The 18,050-nt window shown below is 28.1% G+C and overlaps 2 protein-coding genes across 2 annotated transcripts; one reads left to right on the forward strand and one right to left on the reverse strand.

The window, feature by feature from the left end:
* The first annotated feature begins 6,270 nt into the window (after nt 1–6,270).
* On the forward strand, nt 6,271–10,039 carry LOC145752352 (SH3 domain-binding protein 5-like). Its single transcript, XM_082568625.1, has 8 exons — nt 6,271–6,403; nt 6,829–6,968; nt 7,282–7,407; nt 7,776–7,931; nt 8,252–8,380; nt 8,497–8,658; nt 8,923–9,096; nt 9,200–10,039. The coding sequence occupies exons 1-8, from the start codon at nt 6,328–6,330 to the stop codon at nt 9,539–9,541; spliced, it is 1,305 nt and encodes a 434-aa protein (XP_082424751.1). The 5' UTR covers nt 6,271–6,327; the 3' UTR covers nt 9,542–10,039.
* A 1,297-nt stretch (nt 10,040–11,336) lies between these two features.
* On the reverse strand, nt 11,337–17,509 carry LOC145752350 (importin subunit alpha-1-like). The gene is made up of 11 exons (XM_082568623.1): nt 17,374–17,509; nt 16,766–16,897; nt 16,301–16,500; nt 15,507–15,651; nt 14,906–15,016; nt 14,375–14,506; nt 13,693–13,884; nt 13,289–13,465; nt 12,625–12,774; nt 12,294–12,476; nt 11,337–11,638 (listed from the first exon to the last, which is right to left on the reverse strand). Exons 1-11 carry the CDS (start codon nt 17,431–17,433, stop codon nt 11,540–11,542), a joined length of 1,581 nt encoding a protein of 526 aa, XP_082424749.1. The 5' UTR covers nt 17,434–17,509; the 3' UTR covers nt 11,337–11,539.
* Nucleotides 17,510–18,050: the final 541 nt, after the last annotated feature.

An 18,050-nucleotide genomic window follows, 5' to 3' on the forward strand; every position in this document is an offset into this window, starting at 1 on the left:
GTTAGTTAGGCCAATGCGCGTCTAATAAAATACAAAATTTTAGGTTTTGAGATTTCATAAATTTTTAATAAAAGTTTCATAACTTTTATGAATATTAATATTTTCGAAAAATATTTTGTAAACACGGTAATTGGACCTGTGCGTTTCTAACACAACAATTATTTTTCGATTTAAAATTTTTTATTTTTTTTCAAAAAATTTGTATGCAATATCATTGTCCAAAAATATCACGTGATCTAATGAAAACCAAAATAAAAATTACCTCAAACTTTTGTTTTACTGAAAATTTTCGCGAAATGTTTTATCTTGAATGTTAGTTAGGCCAATGCGCGTCTAATAAAATACAAAATTTTAGGTTTTAAGATTTCATAAATTTTTAATAAAAGTTTCATAACTTTTATGAATATTAATATTTTTGAAAAATATTTTGTAAACACGGTAATTGGAACTGTGCGGTTCTAACACAACAATTATTTTTCAATTTAAAATTTTTTATTTTTTTTTTAAATTTGTATGCAATATCATTGGCCAAAAATATCACGTGATCTAATGAAAACCAAAATAAAAATTACCTCAAACTTTTGTTTTACTGAAAATTTTCGCGAAATGTTTTATCTTGAATGTTAGTTAGGCCAATGCGCGTCTAATAAAATACAAAATTTTAGGTTTTAAGATTTCATAAATTTTTAATAAAAGTTTCATAACTTTTATGAATATTAATATTTTTGAAAAATATTTTGTAAACACGGTAATTGGAACTGTGCGGTTCTAACACAACAATTATTTTTCGATTTAAAATTTTTTATTTTTTTTTTAAATTTGTATGCAATATCATTGGCCAAAAATATCACGTGACCTAATTAAACCCAAAATAAAAATTACCCCAAACTTTTGTTTTACTGAAAATTTTTGCGAAATGTTTTATTTTGAATGTTAGTTAGGCCAATGCGCGTCTAATAAAATACAAAATTTAAGGTTTTGAGATTTCATAAATTTTTAATAAAAGTTTCATAACTTTTATAAATATTAATATTTTCGAAAAATATTTTGTATACACGGTAATTGGACCTGTGCGGTTCTAACACAACAATTATTTTTCGATTTAAAATTTTTAATTTTTTTTCAAAAAATTTGTATGCGCAATATCATTGGCCAAAAATATCACGTGACCTAATTAAACCCAAAATAAAAATTACCTCAAACTTTTGTTTTACTGAAAATTTTTGCGAAATATTTTATCTTGAATGTTAGTTAGGCCAATGCGCGTCTAATAAAATACAAAATTTTAGGTTTTGACTTTTTATAAATTTTTAATAAAAGTATCATAACTTTTATGAATATTAATATTTTCGAAAAATATTATGTAAACACGGTAATCGGACCTGTGCCGTTCTAACAGAACAATTATTTTTAGATTTAAAATTTTTTATTTTTTTTTTTTAATTTGTACGCAATGTCATTGGCCAAAAATATCACGTGACGTAATGAAAACTAAAATAAAAATTACCTCAAACTTTTGTTTTACTGAAAATTTTCGCGAAATGTTTTATCTTGAATGTTAGTTAGGCCAATGCGCGTCTAATAAAATACAAAATTTTAGGTTTTGAGTTTTTATAAATTTTTAATAAAAGTATCATAACTTTTATGAATATTAATATTTTCGAAAAATATTGTGTAAACACGGTAATTGGACCTGTGCGGTTCTAACACAACAATTATTTTTAGATTTAAAATTTTTTATTTTTTTTCAAAAAATTTGTATGCAATATTATTGGCCAAAAATATCACGTGACCTAATTAATTCCAAAATAAAAATTACCCCAAACTTTTGTTTTACTGAAAATGTTCGCGAAATGTCTTGAATGTTAGTTAGGCCAATGCGCGTCTAATTAAATACAAAATTTTAAGTTTTTAGATTTCATGAATTCTTAATAAAAGTGTCATAACTTTTATGAATATTAATTTTTTCCAAAAAATATTATGTAAACATTATATTAAGACCTACGGTTCTAACAGAACAATTATTTTTTGATTTAAAAGTTTTTTTTTTTTTTAATTTGTATGCAATATTATTGGCCAAAAATATTACGTGACTTAATTAAACCCAAGAAATTTTCAAAAACAATTAAAAAAACAAAAATAAGAGCATTTTTTTTATTTCACGTACATTAAATCGTTCGCGTGACCTTTTGACCTATCAAAACTGCATACTTAGCTCGACCAATGATCATACAAGGGTTGTATGATCATTTGCTCGACCAAAAAAAAATTTTTGTCGCAAAACTTAAAATTTTATAGTTAATTAGAATTGTAATAACGTTACTAAGATTCAAGATAAAAAAGTTTTTCAAAAAGTCAAAAGAACAAAAATCTGAGCACTTTTTTCTTTGCGTATTTATAACAAAATTTTTTTTTATATTACAGGTCGTGACTATAGCTATGCGTAAAAAAATAAAAAAAAAATTATTTTCAATGGGGAAGCTGTGTTTCGTACCTTAGACTTTGCTACTTACAACGTATGGCATTACGAGTTGAGCTACCGGACTCGATATATAAGCGTTACTTATTTATATACATATGTTTGCAAGAGACTTTCGATAATAAAAAAATATTATGATCAATTTTATTAAACAAAATAGATTTTATAAAGTTGAACAACCGATGTTGTTATGTGTTGTAATGATCAATACTGCCTGTAAAACAAAAAATATATTTAATAAAATATTACATAACGTAATTTGAAAACTTAAATTACACGCGATATATGAATATAAACTGTATACGTAATATAAAAATGATGTAATTTTTGTTCTGTTCAATATTTTTTGAATTTTTTTTTATCTTAGGTGTTCTTTTGAGTGTTTTAACATAAATATAATCTCAAGTTAAAGTAACGACATCAAACTATTTTGAAATACTTTAAAAATAAAATTTTACTATGATTGTAAGCCAAACACATTTTAAAGGTTAAAGCAAACGAGCCTAAAACCTAAAAGTAATCAACAAATTAAATTTTTTTAAACTTGATAAACGCAGAAATGAAGTTTTGTAATCGTCAGTAGAGATATAACAATATTAGAGATATAACAAGACACTTTGGCACGAAGAAATACTTTTGTAAACAGTTAATATTAATAACATGTTAAAACTATGAATTTAACTTCGTCATTTTAGATTGAAATTGATGAACTTCTTTTGTTAACCTTCCAACTATTTACGTGAAAGCTAGAAAAACCTAATCAAAAAGAAAAAATAAATTACAATTTTCTTCAAGACGCTTCGGGGAACTCCCCGATTTCTGTTTTTATTTATCACGCTCGGATGGTTTTAGATGTAAATTGCTTTATCCTCGATTATATAATATTTCATGTTAATTAATATTTTACATTTTTAAATATAAATTGAATCACAATGTATGTAACAAATTTTTGTTTTTAATAAGTTATTATTTTTTTGTCTTAATCAAAAAATTTAAATACAGTTAAATATGTCAAGTTTTCTTAAAAATTTACAAAAATTATCATTAGTTAACTAACTTTGATATATTGTTATTACTACATAAATATTTATTTTTTGGGATGTATTTATTTAGATTCCCATACTAAATCAAATACTTTAAAGCTTTTAAACTTGATACACTATCGAACACATCAAACAATCATTTAAATTTCTTAAATTTAAAAATAAAAATCTATTTAATTTTTAACTTTTTTAGTTTTTAAAAAATTTGTTTATTCAAATTTAAAGATTGATATTAGGTTTTTAAATTTTGGTCGGTTATATCTTATTATATTTAAAATTTGAAGATAATTAAAAAATAATTCTTGTTTGTTTGTTATATTAAATGCTGGTTTGTAAATTAAAAATCAAAGGTATGTAATATTCTTAGTTAATGTTTATGCATATATTTTTTATTTATAAAATTTTATGTTAAAAATAATCAAATAATTTCGAACCATATTTTATTTATCAAATAAATCAAGTTTTAGTTGGATTTGTGACCGAATAATTTAGTTGGATTTGTGACCGAATAATTTAGTTGGATTTGTGACCGAAAAGAATGATTTGTGACCGAATAATGTGACCGAAAAAAAAAATAATTTGTGACCGACCGAATAATAGGAATAGTTTTCTTTAGTTACATAAAAAAGATACGAGATTTTAATACAAAAAATGTAAAATTAAAAAAAATTAGATATAATTGTAACGAATTCTTTATTTTTTTGTTATCTATCCTTAGTTAGGTGTTTCCACCTTGTCTCAAAAATGAAAACACTAGAAATGAATCAATCGTATGTTAATGTTTGTTTTGCGAGTTTGTTGAAGGTAGAACGTAATTTTTTTCGCAATAATAAAAAAACTATAAAATATAAGTCGGCTTTTATATAAAAGACAACAGGCAAATCAATATATAATACAGATTTATTTATATTTAAAACTTATTTAAACTTTTTCTGTTGTTGCTTTTTCTTTTTTTGCACTCTTACGTTTGGATAATAAAATTAAATTAACTTAAAAAATATAGCTTCGATTTTTATCAATTTTTGTATATATTTTTATCCTCGACGTGGGAAGGTCGAATGTGCGGCCTAAACATAAAGTAACAGGAGTTACTTCAATCTCGACTTGCCTTTAACATTTTGGGATATTGTATAGATTATAATTGCCCGGTAATAATGCTGCTGATTAGGTTCTGGCTCAGCAGGAGTTCTTACCGTTAATAGCGCCTTACACATGAACGCTTTAATTTAATTTAAGTAATTAGCAAACGCAGCAGCATATAACTTAAAAAAAAAACAGCTTAAATGTCTTGATAAATTTATATTAGCAATAACGCAGCGTGCAGCAGCTCGCAAATATAAAAAAAATAAAAAAATATCACAATCATGCAGCATGCAGAGTATATAAAATGTTATGGCAATAAAGCAACAGCACAAGCAGAATTTAGCGCTTAAAATTAAATCTTAAAAAGTTAAAATATTAATTCTCAGTTTATTTGGACAAGATATTTATATTTAATCCATTTAATTTTGTTTCCTAACGCAGCACCTTTAAGACCTTCAAATATAAAATTAATTTTGATTTTCACTTCTAAATGTAATTTCGCTTTCTTGACTGTTGTATGACGTCACAAAATATAAATTGTCTATTAAATGTTGATCTTTTGCTTTCTAAATGGTTTGTACTTCGCCAAGACGTCATAATAACTATATCATCTGATTTTGTTATAGATTTGTTGCAAAAAATCATTGAAATTGAAGATTAAAACTCGATATGAACGGAGTACAAATTTTAACAACCTTTCACCACGCGGTCTAGTAAGAAGCAATCACGTGTTTTAGTTTCGAGAGTTTTTTGCGCTTCTTGCGAACCCGGGGCAGAAAGTTGTAATCTCGGCGTGAATTTAATCAACGCGCGCGACCTTTTCCCGTGATGAGATGTTACCTTAGAAGAGAAATGGCATATTCGTTTGTAGGCATGTACGTTTTAACTTGAAAAGTCTTCACATATTATATAAAGTTTATAAACCTTATTCATTTTTCCAGTTCCTTTATTTTTTAAATAACAAAAAACTTTAAATAAAATATCCGCATCTTCGGGTTAACAAAAATATACAACCTTTTAAACAAGTTAAAAATTATATTTTGGATAAACAATTAAAACATAGTGTAAATCATAAATTAAGATAAATTCTTAAGTAATAACTAAGTTGCGTATGAAGTAAATTACTGCTTTTTCTTTGGTAAAATGTCTTTACTTAAAAACGTAAAGATTTGTTAAAAGAATAATAACATATTGTAGTTAACATTGTACACCATTAGTTCATTGTTGTTTATACTACTTATACACATAAACATTAGTAAAATAATGTTGCTTTTCTAAAAAAGTTATAAATTTTTCTTTAATGTTATTTTTGCGACAATATATCTAAACTTTATAAACGAAAACAACGTGCATTAAAATACTGAAAGCCATAACTATCCCTCGAAGTTTAATGGACAAATTTAAAAACCCATATATATCAAATATTTTCTTAAAATTTTGACACGCAAAATAAATATAAAAATATTTTGTTAAAATTTCGATACAGAAAATTTCGAAAAATTTCGATACATTGTTTTTTATTTAAATATGTTTATTTGGCAAACCGTTTTTTTCGATAATACGAGTCAGTTTTCGGCAATATGAGCCTGAACGCTCGCGTTTTTTTATTGGTTCGACGTAACGGGATTTGGAAACTTTGCATTTACTGTAAATTGATCAAAGGGTTTTCATGAAATGAAAGTTGTAAATTAAACAGCAACGTTAAGGCACAGGGAGACGGTTATGGACGAGCCAAACTTATTACTGGACCTTGCAGTCCAAGAAGAATTATTTAAGGAGTCATACAAAACAACTTCGGGTATAAATTTAATTTATTTATGATTGCTGAGTTGTTATATGGAACCTGAGTCTCAAGTCTGTGGGTTAAAGCATATTTCAACTAATTTTTAATGTCTGGTTGGTTGAACAATTGCCATACTTTATAACGCCTTGTTAAATTCGGGCGTGCGAAACTAATAGAGATCCGTTTTTTCCTTTGGTTCCACTGCATCCAAGCTGCAATGCTTTTAAGTAAGGCACTTTAAATGGTATAACCTCTTACTGGGCCAGCACTTAATCAGCAGCTTTATTTTTAGACAATTATAATCTATATTATCCCAAACTGCCAAAGGCAACTCGTGCCTGGGTTGGGGTGGCTGATTTTACTCTATGTTTAGGTCGGACCCTTCCACATTGAGGATAAAGATATATACAAAAATAAAACTTTTACTTTGTATTCTTTAGAATCGGAGTTTGCAACTGCAAACAAAGACTTGTTTCTTTGTTGTCATCTCGGTTTATATCTTACCCAGGAAATTGACGAGATGATATTTCAAACTCAAAAAATGGCTTCTGATCATGCAAAACTGGTCTCAGAATTCCAGGTAAATTTTTAAAATATCCTTTACAAGTTGTCAATCTTTTTTAACTTTTTATTTTCGGTCCCTTAAGGAAATAGGTATCGTTACTCTTTAGGTATACATAATACTGCTATTGTTACTGTGCCAATTTTCATTATTTATTACTATATACTTGCATTGACATTTTTTAATCAAAAATAAAGGTTGCACAAATAAAAAAAAGGTTTAAAATTATTATTTTTATTTTTAATCTAACGATTAAAACCATATTAACAATAAAAATATGTTTAAAAATTGGCCATTTTAAAAATGTGATTATGTGGTAATATTTTTTTAGGAATTAAAAAACTCTGAGCAATCAAAAGCTAATACCAGTAGAACTAAACCGGCTCAAACCAGTGATTACAATTCTGTAAAAAACAACCTAGAAGAAATAAATGAAATAAACAGTTTTAATATACAAGTAAAACATTTTAATATACAAGTATATACGCATCTGGCAAGCAATTATTTAGTTTTATTAATAATTTTATTTTACTTTTAAATCATGAATTTAGATGAATAGTCAAGTAATAAGTAATAAATAAGTTGTGTATAAAGTGGATTACTGCTTCTTTGATAAAATGTCTTTATTTAAAAATGTATAGAATTGTTAAAAGAATAATAACATATTGTAGTTAACATTATATACATTTTCAGACCATTATTGTTTATACTACATATACACATAAAACATTTATAAAATAACGTTGCTTATATAAAAATATTATATAGGCCTATATATAAATTTTTTGTAAAATTTTTTTTTAATTGATCTCACATTTTTTAAAGGAGCCGGTTCAATATTCTATTCGTCGAAGTATGTCAAATGAAACTCTGGATTTTGTTGATGATGCTTCTACTTTGGACGCTCAGGAGCTTCATAATGATATTCAACTTGTTCAAGTTGCACAATTAAAAATTTCAAAACTGGAAGGAATGTTGGATGTAAGTATCTGTACCTACAATGGGTATTAGTTTATATTTTGTTGTACAAAAATAATAAATGATTCGGTAAAAACCTTGCAACAATATAGAGCATATGCTTACATTATTTATCAAGATTATAAATGAGCGATGACATCTTGGATTTTTATTTAAAAAAAAAAAAATTTGGTAATAATATACACTATGTAATTTGATCATCACTTTAAACAAAAGCTTATTAAAAAAATGGGTTGAATTAACTACTGTGTAATTTGTTAAGAATACTGTTTAAGAATACTGTTTTTGAGTTTTTTTTTTAATATTTTTTAACTATTTCGCAGAATGAAAGGGCGAAGTATCGCTCACTAATGACTGAATATTCTTACAAACTTAAAGATGTTTCAAAGCGCCTTGGCTCTTGTGTGAATAAGGCTCGTCCCTATTTTGATGCACTCCAAACTTCAAAAAAGGTAAATTTTTTTTGCTGCCACTAGAATATCCAAGAAAGATTCCAAAAATATTAAATATTGCATTTTGGTATAATAACACAGTACTCTACTTTATTATTATACACATTTTATTCTAGTACCAGTATAAGGCCCAGAAGGTAGCAGTAGAATACAAGAAATCAGTCAATTTACATAAAGCTGCAAGGGATATCGTTAAAATTACTGAAGAAAGGGTAATGAATGCTCCAGATAAACTCAACCCATCGTGGCAAGAAATGCTAAATCAATCCAACATAAAGGTGTTTATTTAACTAAAAAATTAACCGTTTAGAATCTATTACTTATTGGAACTTATGCATCCAAAAATTGCAAAAAAAAATTGTTTTGTAAAGCTTATGAGAAAAAACAAAAACTATAAAAGAAATTATATTTCCAAAAATAGGTTCAGGTTTCTTAAAAAAAAATCTGGGAGGGGAGAAATTACATTTAATTTTTATTAACAGGTATATAGCTAAAGTTTATTTGAATTTTTTTTTTTGTTAAGTTATTTTTGTTAAATGTAGGTAATTGAAGCAACAACAGCAAAAAATTCAGCTCACCAAACTCATTTAAGAGCCACCAAAAACTACCAGGCAGCAGAAGACAATCGAATATTGCTGTTGAGCAATCTACAAAAATATGTCACTAAGTCGAAACCATATTTTGATATTCAAAAAGAATTTCAAGAAAAGCTTGAGGTAGGCCTGAGTGTCTTTTTTTTAAAAAATACTATGGTTTACACTCAGACTTGTTATTGTTAGTTACCATTTAACTTTTTTACTGAAAAAATATTTTTTCTAGGTTTCTGCAAAAAAACTTAACTTACTTGAAGTCAAACTGCTAGAAGCTCAACAGCACTATAACCTATCTTTGAACCAGTTGAAAAATTTCGGCACCCAGAATAATGAGGGTAGAGGTTTAACTGAGAGGGGGGTCGGGGTTGGGTCGGAAAACCCCTTCACAACATCAGCTGCTGCTGTGCTACCCAAACCTGCCATGGATTTTCTGAAAGAAAATTCTGTTATGTTAAAATTTGAGATGCCGAATAGCTCGCTTACAAAATTAACATACGATCCCACTTATCTGGACTCTGATTCTGATAATCCTTTAGAAGAAAGTGATGATTACATCCTGGACTTTTGAATACTTTTTATATTTTATTTTAAATTTCAGATTTTGCGGTCTATTTTATCTCTTGTTAACTTCGAGCTTATGATTTGAAGTTGTTCATTACTAGCCTGGTGATATTTCTGTTTATTCATTTGCTTTGCTTTTTTGTTATCTGTCTTAAAAAAAATTATTGCCTTAAGCAGCTAAACTTTTAAAAAAATGCAGTAAAAATATGAAATTAAAACCATTTTTTGTATATAAATACTTCATGCACTTTTATTGCAGTCCACCAGCACTTGCCAACTCGCTATATTAAATCATTAAATGTAGATGTTTTTTAGCACTTAAATGTTTGTTTAGTTAAAATTATTGTTTGTATGCCTCATTATATATATTGCTTTTACTTGAAAACACGAATCAAAAGTTTTTCTTTAAAAATTAAGTTAGTATACCTGTTGTTGTATTTCTTACATTTTTATTTATAATTACTTTATCTCATGCATGAAAGTTTAAAAGATATAAAATATACTAGCCAATAAAATTTGTAAATTCAATAAAAATCTGTTCGTTACACAAGTAAAGTTATTATGGTATATTTATTTTTTTAAATGGTTAAGTTAATTCAAAAAATAAAACATATTAGTACGCCAACGACACCACAAAAATACTCTTCCTAGGTCATTTTTTAGCCAGTAGCTTATAGATAGTTAATATTTTAAGCAAATAATTTTACTAAATAGTCTTAACTATATAATGTGTGTATAAGTTTTGTAAATATTAATATTTTAAATCTGCCTTTGAAAATACAATCAAAGCGTCATGGCTGGTTATAATAGAAATGTTAAATTATAAAAAAAGCTATTAGTAACCGAAGTTATTAAAAATGACTTACCTCATTATAAAAATTTAAGAAGCTTTTCTGTTTGGCTTTCTGGTTCACAGGTTTCATGCTCCAAAGGTTATCCGTTAATCAAGATATTTTTTTGACATCCAATGTTTTAGTAATTGCAGTTTCTTAACACATTTCCAAATTAACAATTCTACATATAAATTATAGTTAACTTAAGTGTAATAGGCTACGCCATTTAATTACACTGTTAAAATAAGTAATTATCATTAAACTATGGGCTATATTAACAATTTAGCATTCTTCTGTACACCTAAATCAATGACTAAGTAGTACCTAAACGAAGCAACCTTGTCCTAACAACTACTGTGCATAATGATGACGTTGCCTACTTTTCAGATAAAGAAGCTGCCTTAGGAGTAGAACGCCGATTCTTAAAAAGTTTTTTTAAACGATTTACATTTTAAAAATGTGAACAGTACTTAATTTGTGCGTCCCGTATTTCAAGGAAAAACACACGCTTTATCAATGAAACAAATCATTAACGTTGGACATTTTAAATAAAAAATTACAAGTTGTGTAAATTGCAATTGCTTAACTAATCACAACGTTAAAATTGGATAGAGAAAAATGTTATAACACCAGGTAATGTCTATAATTACGGTTATGCAACGAATTTACCTTATAAAAAATCTTAGTCGTCTACTCAGCCTTTTTTGTATCACATATAAATTGTCTGTCGTGTGTTTTACATAATATTGTGGCTGTAACTAACGTTTAATTTTTCTAATCGTTTAAATAAACCAAAAAATTTTGCTAAAAACATTTTGATAGATGGTTGGCGGTTTTTTACAAAGAGTATAGACAGCTACGGGTAAGTTTATAAAATCCCTTAAAAAATAAAATAGTATGTGGACCTTACTAGAAGAGAACAAAGAAAAGTATTATTTTTTTCTAATTTCCATTTTTTTAAACTAAATAGTTTGATTTTATTAAACGCCACAGAACTTTATTTTACTACTGAAAAAAAAACTTGATTTTTTTAAAGCACAAACAATAACCAAACAAAAGTAAACGGATAATTTTAAGAAAAAATTACAAAAAAGGCTCACAAAGTAAGGCAGTGATTGGTAAAAAAGAAAAATAATATATGCATTTGAGAAAAATGATCTTTTTTAAGAAACCTACAACACAAAACCGCCGTCGGGAGCTTCGGCCTTTCCATTACTGAATTGGAAGTAACCGTTTTGGGTCTCGGGTGCTACATTTTCAACTTCGTCGTCCTATTTAAAACACTTTTTGTTACTAAAAATTAGAAATTCCCATATTTTTTAAGTAAATTAAAAAACTGGATACTTCAATAATATTACGTTAATAAACTTTAGTCTTTATATACATTATTTTCTCTCTTATATTAAAACAAGTGTGTTAAATTTCTATATTAAATCAAAAAAATAAACAATTTAAAAAATTTCAATAATAAAGTGAACCAAGTCGAAAGTCTTTAAAAGATTTTTTTTTAGAAAAAGAAGACATGACCCACATTTTTAAGGTAGTTTTATTTTGTAAATTAGGCCAGTAATCGGGCACTTGTTACATTACTGAAAAACCATTTACTAAATGGACAAAAAAATCATATGGCAAAACAACATTTTACCAACAATAAGAGATTATTTAATTGCCCCTTTTTGGACCAACCCTTCTTTGGGAAAAGCTCTTTAATTTTGTAACAAATTTTGACCTAATTGACTTTTTTGAAATTTTATTTTGTGGGAATTGAACTCATGACCTCATGGTGGTGTAGCAAGTGTTCTTACCACAACACCACACTGCCAGTTTCTACACCATGCTGCCGGTTTATGCCCTATCAGTAAGAGATTTGGGTAATATAGGAAGATAGCGTCACCAAACAAGAAACAAATTCTAATACACACATACCTCTCCATTGAAGAATCGATCAATGATATGAAGTGCCATCGTGTAAACGGTTTCATTGTCGTGTTGTTGCAAGTTTTCGATTTTGTCGATTCCACCACATGCCTCGATAGCACAGCACATTGCATCAACCTGGTTCACCTTGTCGGAGGTGATCAACATGTTCGATATTCCATCCAAACAGACCTTGAAATATTTTTTGGGTAATAAACTTGTTGCAACTCAAGACTAGTTATGGTTAACTCAGGGATGAACATTTTTGAAAAAGAATTAATACAACATTTTCTTTTTTTTTAAATTCTCTTTACAAAAATTTTAAATTTTATGCAAAAACCTGTAAGATTTTCGGTTCCCTGGTCTCCAGCATTCCACAAAGTCCCTCGATCGCTTCGTTGTTGGCCAAATAAACAAGTTGTTCGATAGAGGCACCTGAGGTATAGTTGGTGACAGCCCAGCAAGCTTCCTTTTGTGTTTTGTATTCTCCCTATTTTTTAAAAATTGTTTTTAATTTTTTAATATGTTTAAATTTGTACATAACAAAGCTTAGTGGACACCATTCAATGTAAAACCATTTAAACTAAAAAAAGCTGTTTGAGATGTGTGGGTAAATTAGGTAAGGTATATATTAGTTGCGAGTTGAATTATATTATGACAATCAAAATGCAGCCTGTATGACAGGCAATTAACTGGTTAGGCCTATACCTAAAGCGAACTTTTTAAACTTTATATATACTTAATGTCTGTTTTTTATTTATATACATTGCTTGTAATAATTCCAGAAGGACATATCAAATGTTTATATATATTTTTCTATACAAACCATTTACAACTTCTTATCATTTTATCTTTCGCGCTAACAAGTAATAATATTTTTAAAAAAAAATGCAAATTATCATTTTTCATGCTATAAATTAGAATCATATAATTTTTAAATTGACAAATAAATAATAAAATACAGATAATTACTAATTTTAATTAAGACAAACTGATATTCTTACCCGGGCAAGTAGTTGTACAAGCAAGGGAATAAGTTCAGCATCGATAACAGATTGAATTTGGGATTGGGTACCAGCAGTGATGTTGCTGAGAGTCCATGCTGCTTCTTTTTGGATCGTGGGCTTCTCGTGAGTTAACAACTTCTTAAAGGCCGACAAAGCTCCAAGATCAATAACTCTCTTAACAACAAAGTTAGAATTAACTTACTTTTAAAATAAAATTATTTATGCCAATTTAAATAAAGTTGATTAATCTGCAAAAATTCTATTTCTTTTTATTCGATTTTTAAATTTTTTATTAATATTAAAATTAAAAAAAAAATTGTTGCTTTTCAGTATGACAATTTAAATATTTAAGGAATAAAATCTTTATTATTTAAAAATTTATTTTCTTTATTTGTAACCACCTGAGTTTGCTGGTCAGTTCCAGTCACGATGTTTCCAACAACTCTGAGCACGGGAGTTAGTAGCATCCCATCTGTTGTGTTGCCTAGCAACTGGACCAACATCTCGAGCACTCCAGTTTTTATAACAAGCTCAATTCGATCGTTTGGTCCATCTGTGATGTAACTCAAGGCCCAGCAAACATCAGTTTTTACCTTAAGACAAGTTAATTTATACAAGAAAGGTTTTAAAATATAGCGTTGTCTCAAGTTGAACTATAAAACTGGTAGATAACAGCAATCTTATCAAAATTTATTAATCTTTTCAATAAGCAAAGTTGTCCACAATCACCCAAAAAAATGCAAGATCAAAAATTTTAGATATATTTTTTAAATTCAGTGTAGACAATTTATATAATCTATATATAACGGAGCTTAGTGAACTTTTTAAAGGCTATATATATATAATCAATTATAGCCCAACAAAATTTAAAAAAATGCCAGCTATGGTGTGTGGGTCAATTATCGGCGGCAAATTTCAGTTGTGAGGTCAAACCATATTATGACAATTATATAGCCGACCATAGGACAAGCTTTTGATTAGTATATATATATAAAAATACAGTAAACATTTTTAATACTGGTACCAAATCAAACTTGTAATAGTTAAAAAAATTCAGCCTGCATATAGGTAAAAAGAAATTACCTGAACATCATCCACAGTAACAAGTTTAACAATGGTTGGAAGTAGTTGAACCACGTATGGAAGAGCGGTATGTGGGTTTTTGTTACGACACAAGTTTGAAATTGTCCATGTCAGATTTTGCAAAAATGAACCCTGTCAAAAAATTGTTTAATTATAATTGTCCACATAGATTTTTATTATAATAAGTAAGTTGTTATTAACAACTTGTTAAGGCCATATAGTTATATTTAAATCAAAAGCATAAATAATTTTTGACTTTGTTTATTTTTATTATTGTTTAAAATCGACTACGAAGGGTTTAAGTTTGTAATAATTTAAAATGAAATATTTAAAGTAAAATATATGCCACTTAGTATTAAATTTAAGTGGACATTTTACTTTGTTTTAATAAGGAAAACAAATATTTTACAGGCCGACACAATAATACAACTATGGAATTTTGTTTAACACAGCCTAGAAATAAATGTTTCTTATTTATATTTTCCAACATTTTTGGGCGGCAAAAAGTCATATTTAATGTTTTTTACGTACAGTTGATTCCAGATTGACGAGCTTCACAAGAGGTTTTATGATTCCTTTATCAAGAACATAATCCCTCATTCCTGCACCATCACCAGCAATATTTCCAAGTGCCCACATTGCCTAAAATTAATTATTTTTATTAAATATTCAACACCATTCCAAAGACAAAGTATATATCTAAAAAAACACAAATGATAACATATATTGATTCTTTTTATAACAAAATTTTACTTCCAAATAAAATATGTACATATATATATTTATTTTTAAAATATCTTTATCCTCGATGTGGAAAGGTCGAGTTTACGACCTAAAACATAGAGTAACAAATGTTATTCTTACCCAGTCTCAAGTTTTCTTTAGCAGTTTGGGATAATATAGAATATAATTGCCCGATAATTACACAGCTTATTAAGTGTTGACTTAGCAGGAGTTCATACTGTTTATAGCACCTTACTTAAGGGCGTTACAGCATGAGAGCAGTGGGGATCAAACCCACAGCTTCATGTAGTGTAGCAAGTGTTCTGACCACTACACCACACTGTTGGATTAAAAATGTAATCATTGTCACAGCAAAAAATAAATCATTTTAGTAGTCATCACTAAATACCTGTTCTACCACATTGTTAGAAGGATGTGAGAGTAAACCAATAAGATTTGGGACAGCACCAGCATGAACAACAGCCATGGTTTGCTCACTGTTACCTGATGCTATGTTGGTGAGTGCCCAAGCAGCTTCAAATTGCATTGATGGGCTATATAATAACAAAATAAGTGTAAATTACAAACTTCTAATGTGGTCAAATTTAAACACAACTTTTTGTATAAAATTGTGGTTAAAAAGTATATTTTTGATACCCTAGATTATATTTTCATTTTTTTGGGGATATATATATCATTATCCTCAATGTGGGAAGGACGAATGTGCGACCCAAACATAGAGTAACAACTGTTACCCCGACCTAGTCATGGGTTGCCTGTGGCAGTTATTTGCCCAATAATTATGCTGCTGATTAGTGCTTGCTCAGCAGGAGACACCTTTTCCTCTTATGGTGTAGCAAGTGTTCTTACCACTACACCATGCACATTATGCTGATTTGAAAACAAGTGAACTTCCTTTGTAAAAAGGAGACAAGTTACAAAACAAGTGTACTTTTCGTTTTTTTTTAAATTTGAGAGGTAAGTGTCGTAAAAGTAGCTTATAACCTAACATTAGAAACATAATGACTTAAAATAGAGTTGAGATATATTAAGGTCAAAGACGTCAAAAACTTGATAAAAAGTTTTGAACAGTAAAAATTCAAGTTAATTTGAGGAGTATAAAGTACACATATATAATCTCAAAATACAGAAGTTTGCAAATTTTTAAGCATTTGTGTTAAAATTATATTCCTATTATCCCACCTGTTATTCCATGTCAGAAATTCCACAAGCTTTGAAACAATGTTGGCTTCAACCATTTTGTTGATAGGTGGATGCCGTTCGCGCGACAGAATCTTCCGAGCATTTTGAGTGCAAATAAATTGATGGTTGGGGTCATCGTTCTTCATAATTCCCACGACTATTTCGTCAAAACCCATGAAAACTCCAGTGGTGTCAGTTTGCTAATTAAATATAGTTCAGTGACCAATCAAACACATTTGCAAAGTCACAGTTATCAAATTAGACAACAAGATTATCTATATACATATATAACAAAAGGTATATATTAAAATAAATGTTGTTTGTGGCATGGCAAATTTAAATTTTCACAGACAAATATTAGTGGCAATTTGTGATAATTTAACGACAATAAAAATGCAGGTGTAAGGCAGACCTGTATCTATAATTTAATTTAAAAAAAATTGTAAATAATATTATTATTAATACCTGGTTGTTGCTTTCCTTAAGTGGACTGGTGTTAAGATCGTCCAAGTTGATATTTCTTCTTTTCAGCATTTGTTCGTCTCGTTTGCCCTTTCGGAGTTGTACATTGCTCTCCTGTCTCTTTTTTCTTAGGTTCTAAAAACCAATTACTAATTAAAATCATCAAAACAATGTGTATATATAACTCAAGTTTAAATATTCAGACATAAAATGAAATTGTATGAATGTATATACTCATGAATTTGAAGTTCCTTAAACTTCTATTGTTATTAAAGCATTTATTTGTATATATATATGATTTTATTCTTAATATATTAAAAACAGATATATGGAAAGGCTAACTTCGTGGCTTAAACATAGGGTAACATAAGTCACTTTGATTATACCCACCCAGTCTGTAATAGGGCAGTTTTCAACGACATCTTGTGCGTGCAAACGTAAAAATGGCATGCAAAAACGCTAATTTAAGGCATGCATTTTTTTAAACAAAAAAAATCTTGTGCGTGCATACTGTCTTACTTTTTAGAGTGGCTAACCACTACACCATGTTGCAAATATGGCACTTAATCATGATTAACGATTTTATATATATAATATACATAACAATTTACCTCCGAAGTGTGCCCTTGGTTTTTATAGGAACTTTTTCTTTGATCGGATAAGGTAGACATGATTCTCAAATATTGCAATATAAATTTTTTTTTAAATAACAGATAAAAATTTCACACAATCCTGGCAATAAGATCTGTACATAAAGTCAATTAATAAAATTTGATGCTTTTAATTAATAAAAATGGTTTGGTGATATCTTAAAAAGTTAGAATATTTAATCAACAACATTTCGTATGTACAGATGCAATAGGCCCTCTATCACTCTGTCACTAACAGTTCAACAGTTACACATTGGCTATAAAATGTATTTAGTCTGTTAGTTATACCCAGAATTTCGTTTGCTACTACCTACAGATCTAAGATTTTTAAAAACCTTATTCCAAAACCCAATTCTTTATCAGATGATTAGAAACATTTAGACATTGTTCATTAATCAGAGATCGGTTTCCCATTAACAAACAAACAAACATACACCCAGTAACTAAATATTGCATAAGTTACAACTGTTTTTTTTTTGAGTTTACAACAGTCTGACAGAATACCGCATTTTTACTCACCAACTTCTTTTGGTGCACTTACCCCTAGAGAGATATCTTACCGATTTAAATGCGTGGCAAAAAAATAAATATGCTGATTGGTTAACAAAATGTGGTAACCTGGCAATAGCCTGTAAATT

This window comes from Corella eumyota, chromosome 5 (assembly GCF_963082875.1).
Source record: "Corella eumyota chromosome 5, kaCorEumy4.1, whole genome shotgun sequence".
Classification (NCBI taxonomy): domain Eukaryota; kingdom Metazoa; phylum Chordata; class Ascidiacea; order Phlebobranchia; family Corellidae; genus Corella; species Corella eumyota.

What these genes read in the sequence shown, in the direction of transcription:
- LOC145752352 (XM_082568625.1), top strand. Translation starts at nt 6,328, where the DNA reads ATGGACGAGCCAAACTTATTACTGGACCTTGCAGTCCAAGAAGAATTA. An exon ending in GTCATACAAAACAACTTCGG is followed by an intron (nt 6,404 to 6,828) that starts GTATAAATTTAA and finishes TGTATTCTTTAG; the next exon opens with AATCGGAGTTTGCAACTGCA. An exon ending in AACTGGAAGGAATGTTGGAT is followed by an intron (nt 7,932 to 8,251) that starts GTAAGTATCTGT and finishes ACTATTTCGCAG; the next exon opens with AATGAAAGGGCGAAGTATCG.
- LOC145752350 (XM_082568623.1), bottom strand. Translation starts at nt 17,433, where the DNA reads ATGTCTACCTTATCCGATCAAAGAAAAAGTTCCTATAAAAACCAAGGG. An exon ending in TTACTGTGGATGATGTTCAG is followed by an intron (nt 13,885 to 14,374) that starts GTAATTTCTTTT and finishes ACTTGTCTTAAG; the next exon opens with GTAAAAACTGATGTTTGCTG. An exon ending in GAACTGACCAGCAAACTCAG is followed by an intron (nt 13,466 to 13,692) that starts GTGGTTACAAAT and finishes TTTGTTGTTAAG; the next exon opens with AGAGTTATTGATCTTGGAGC.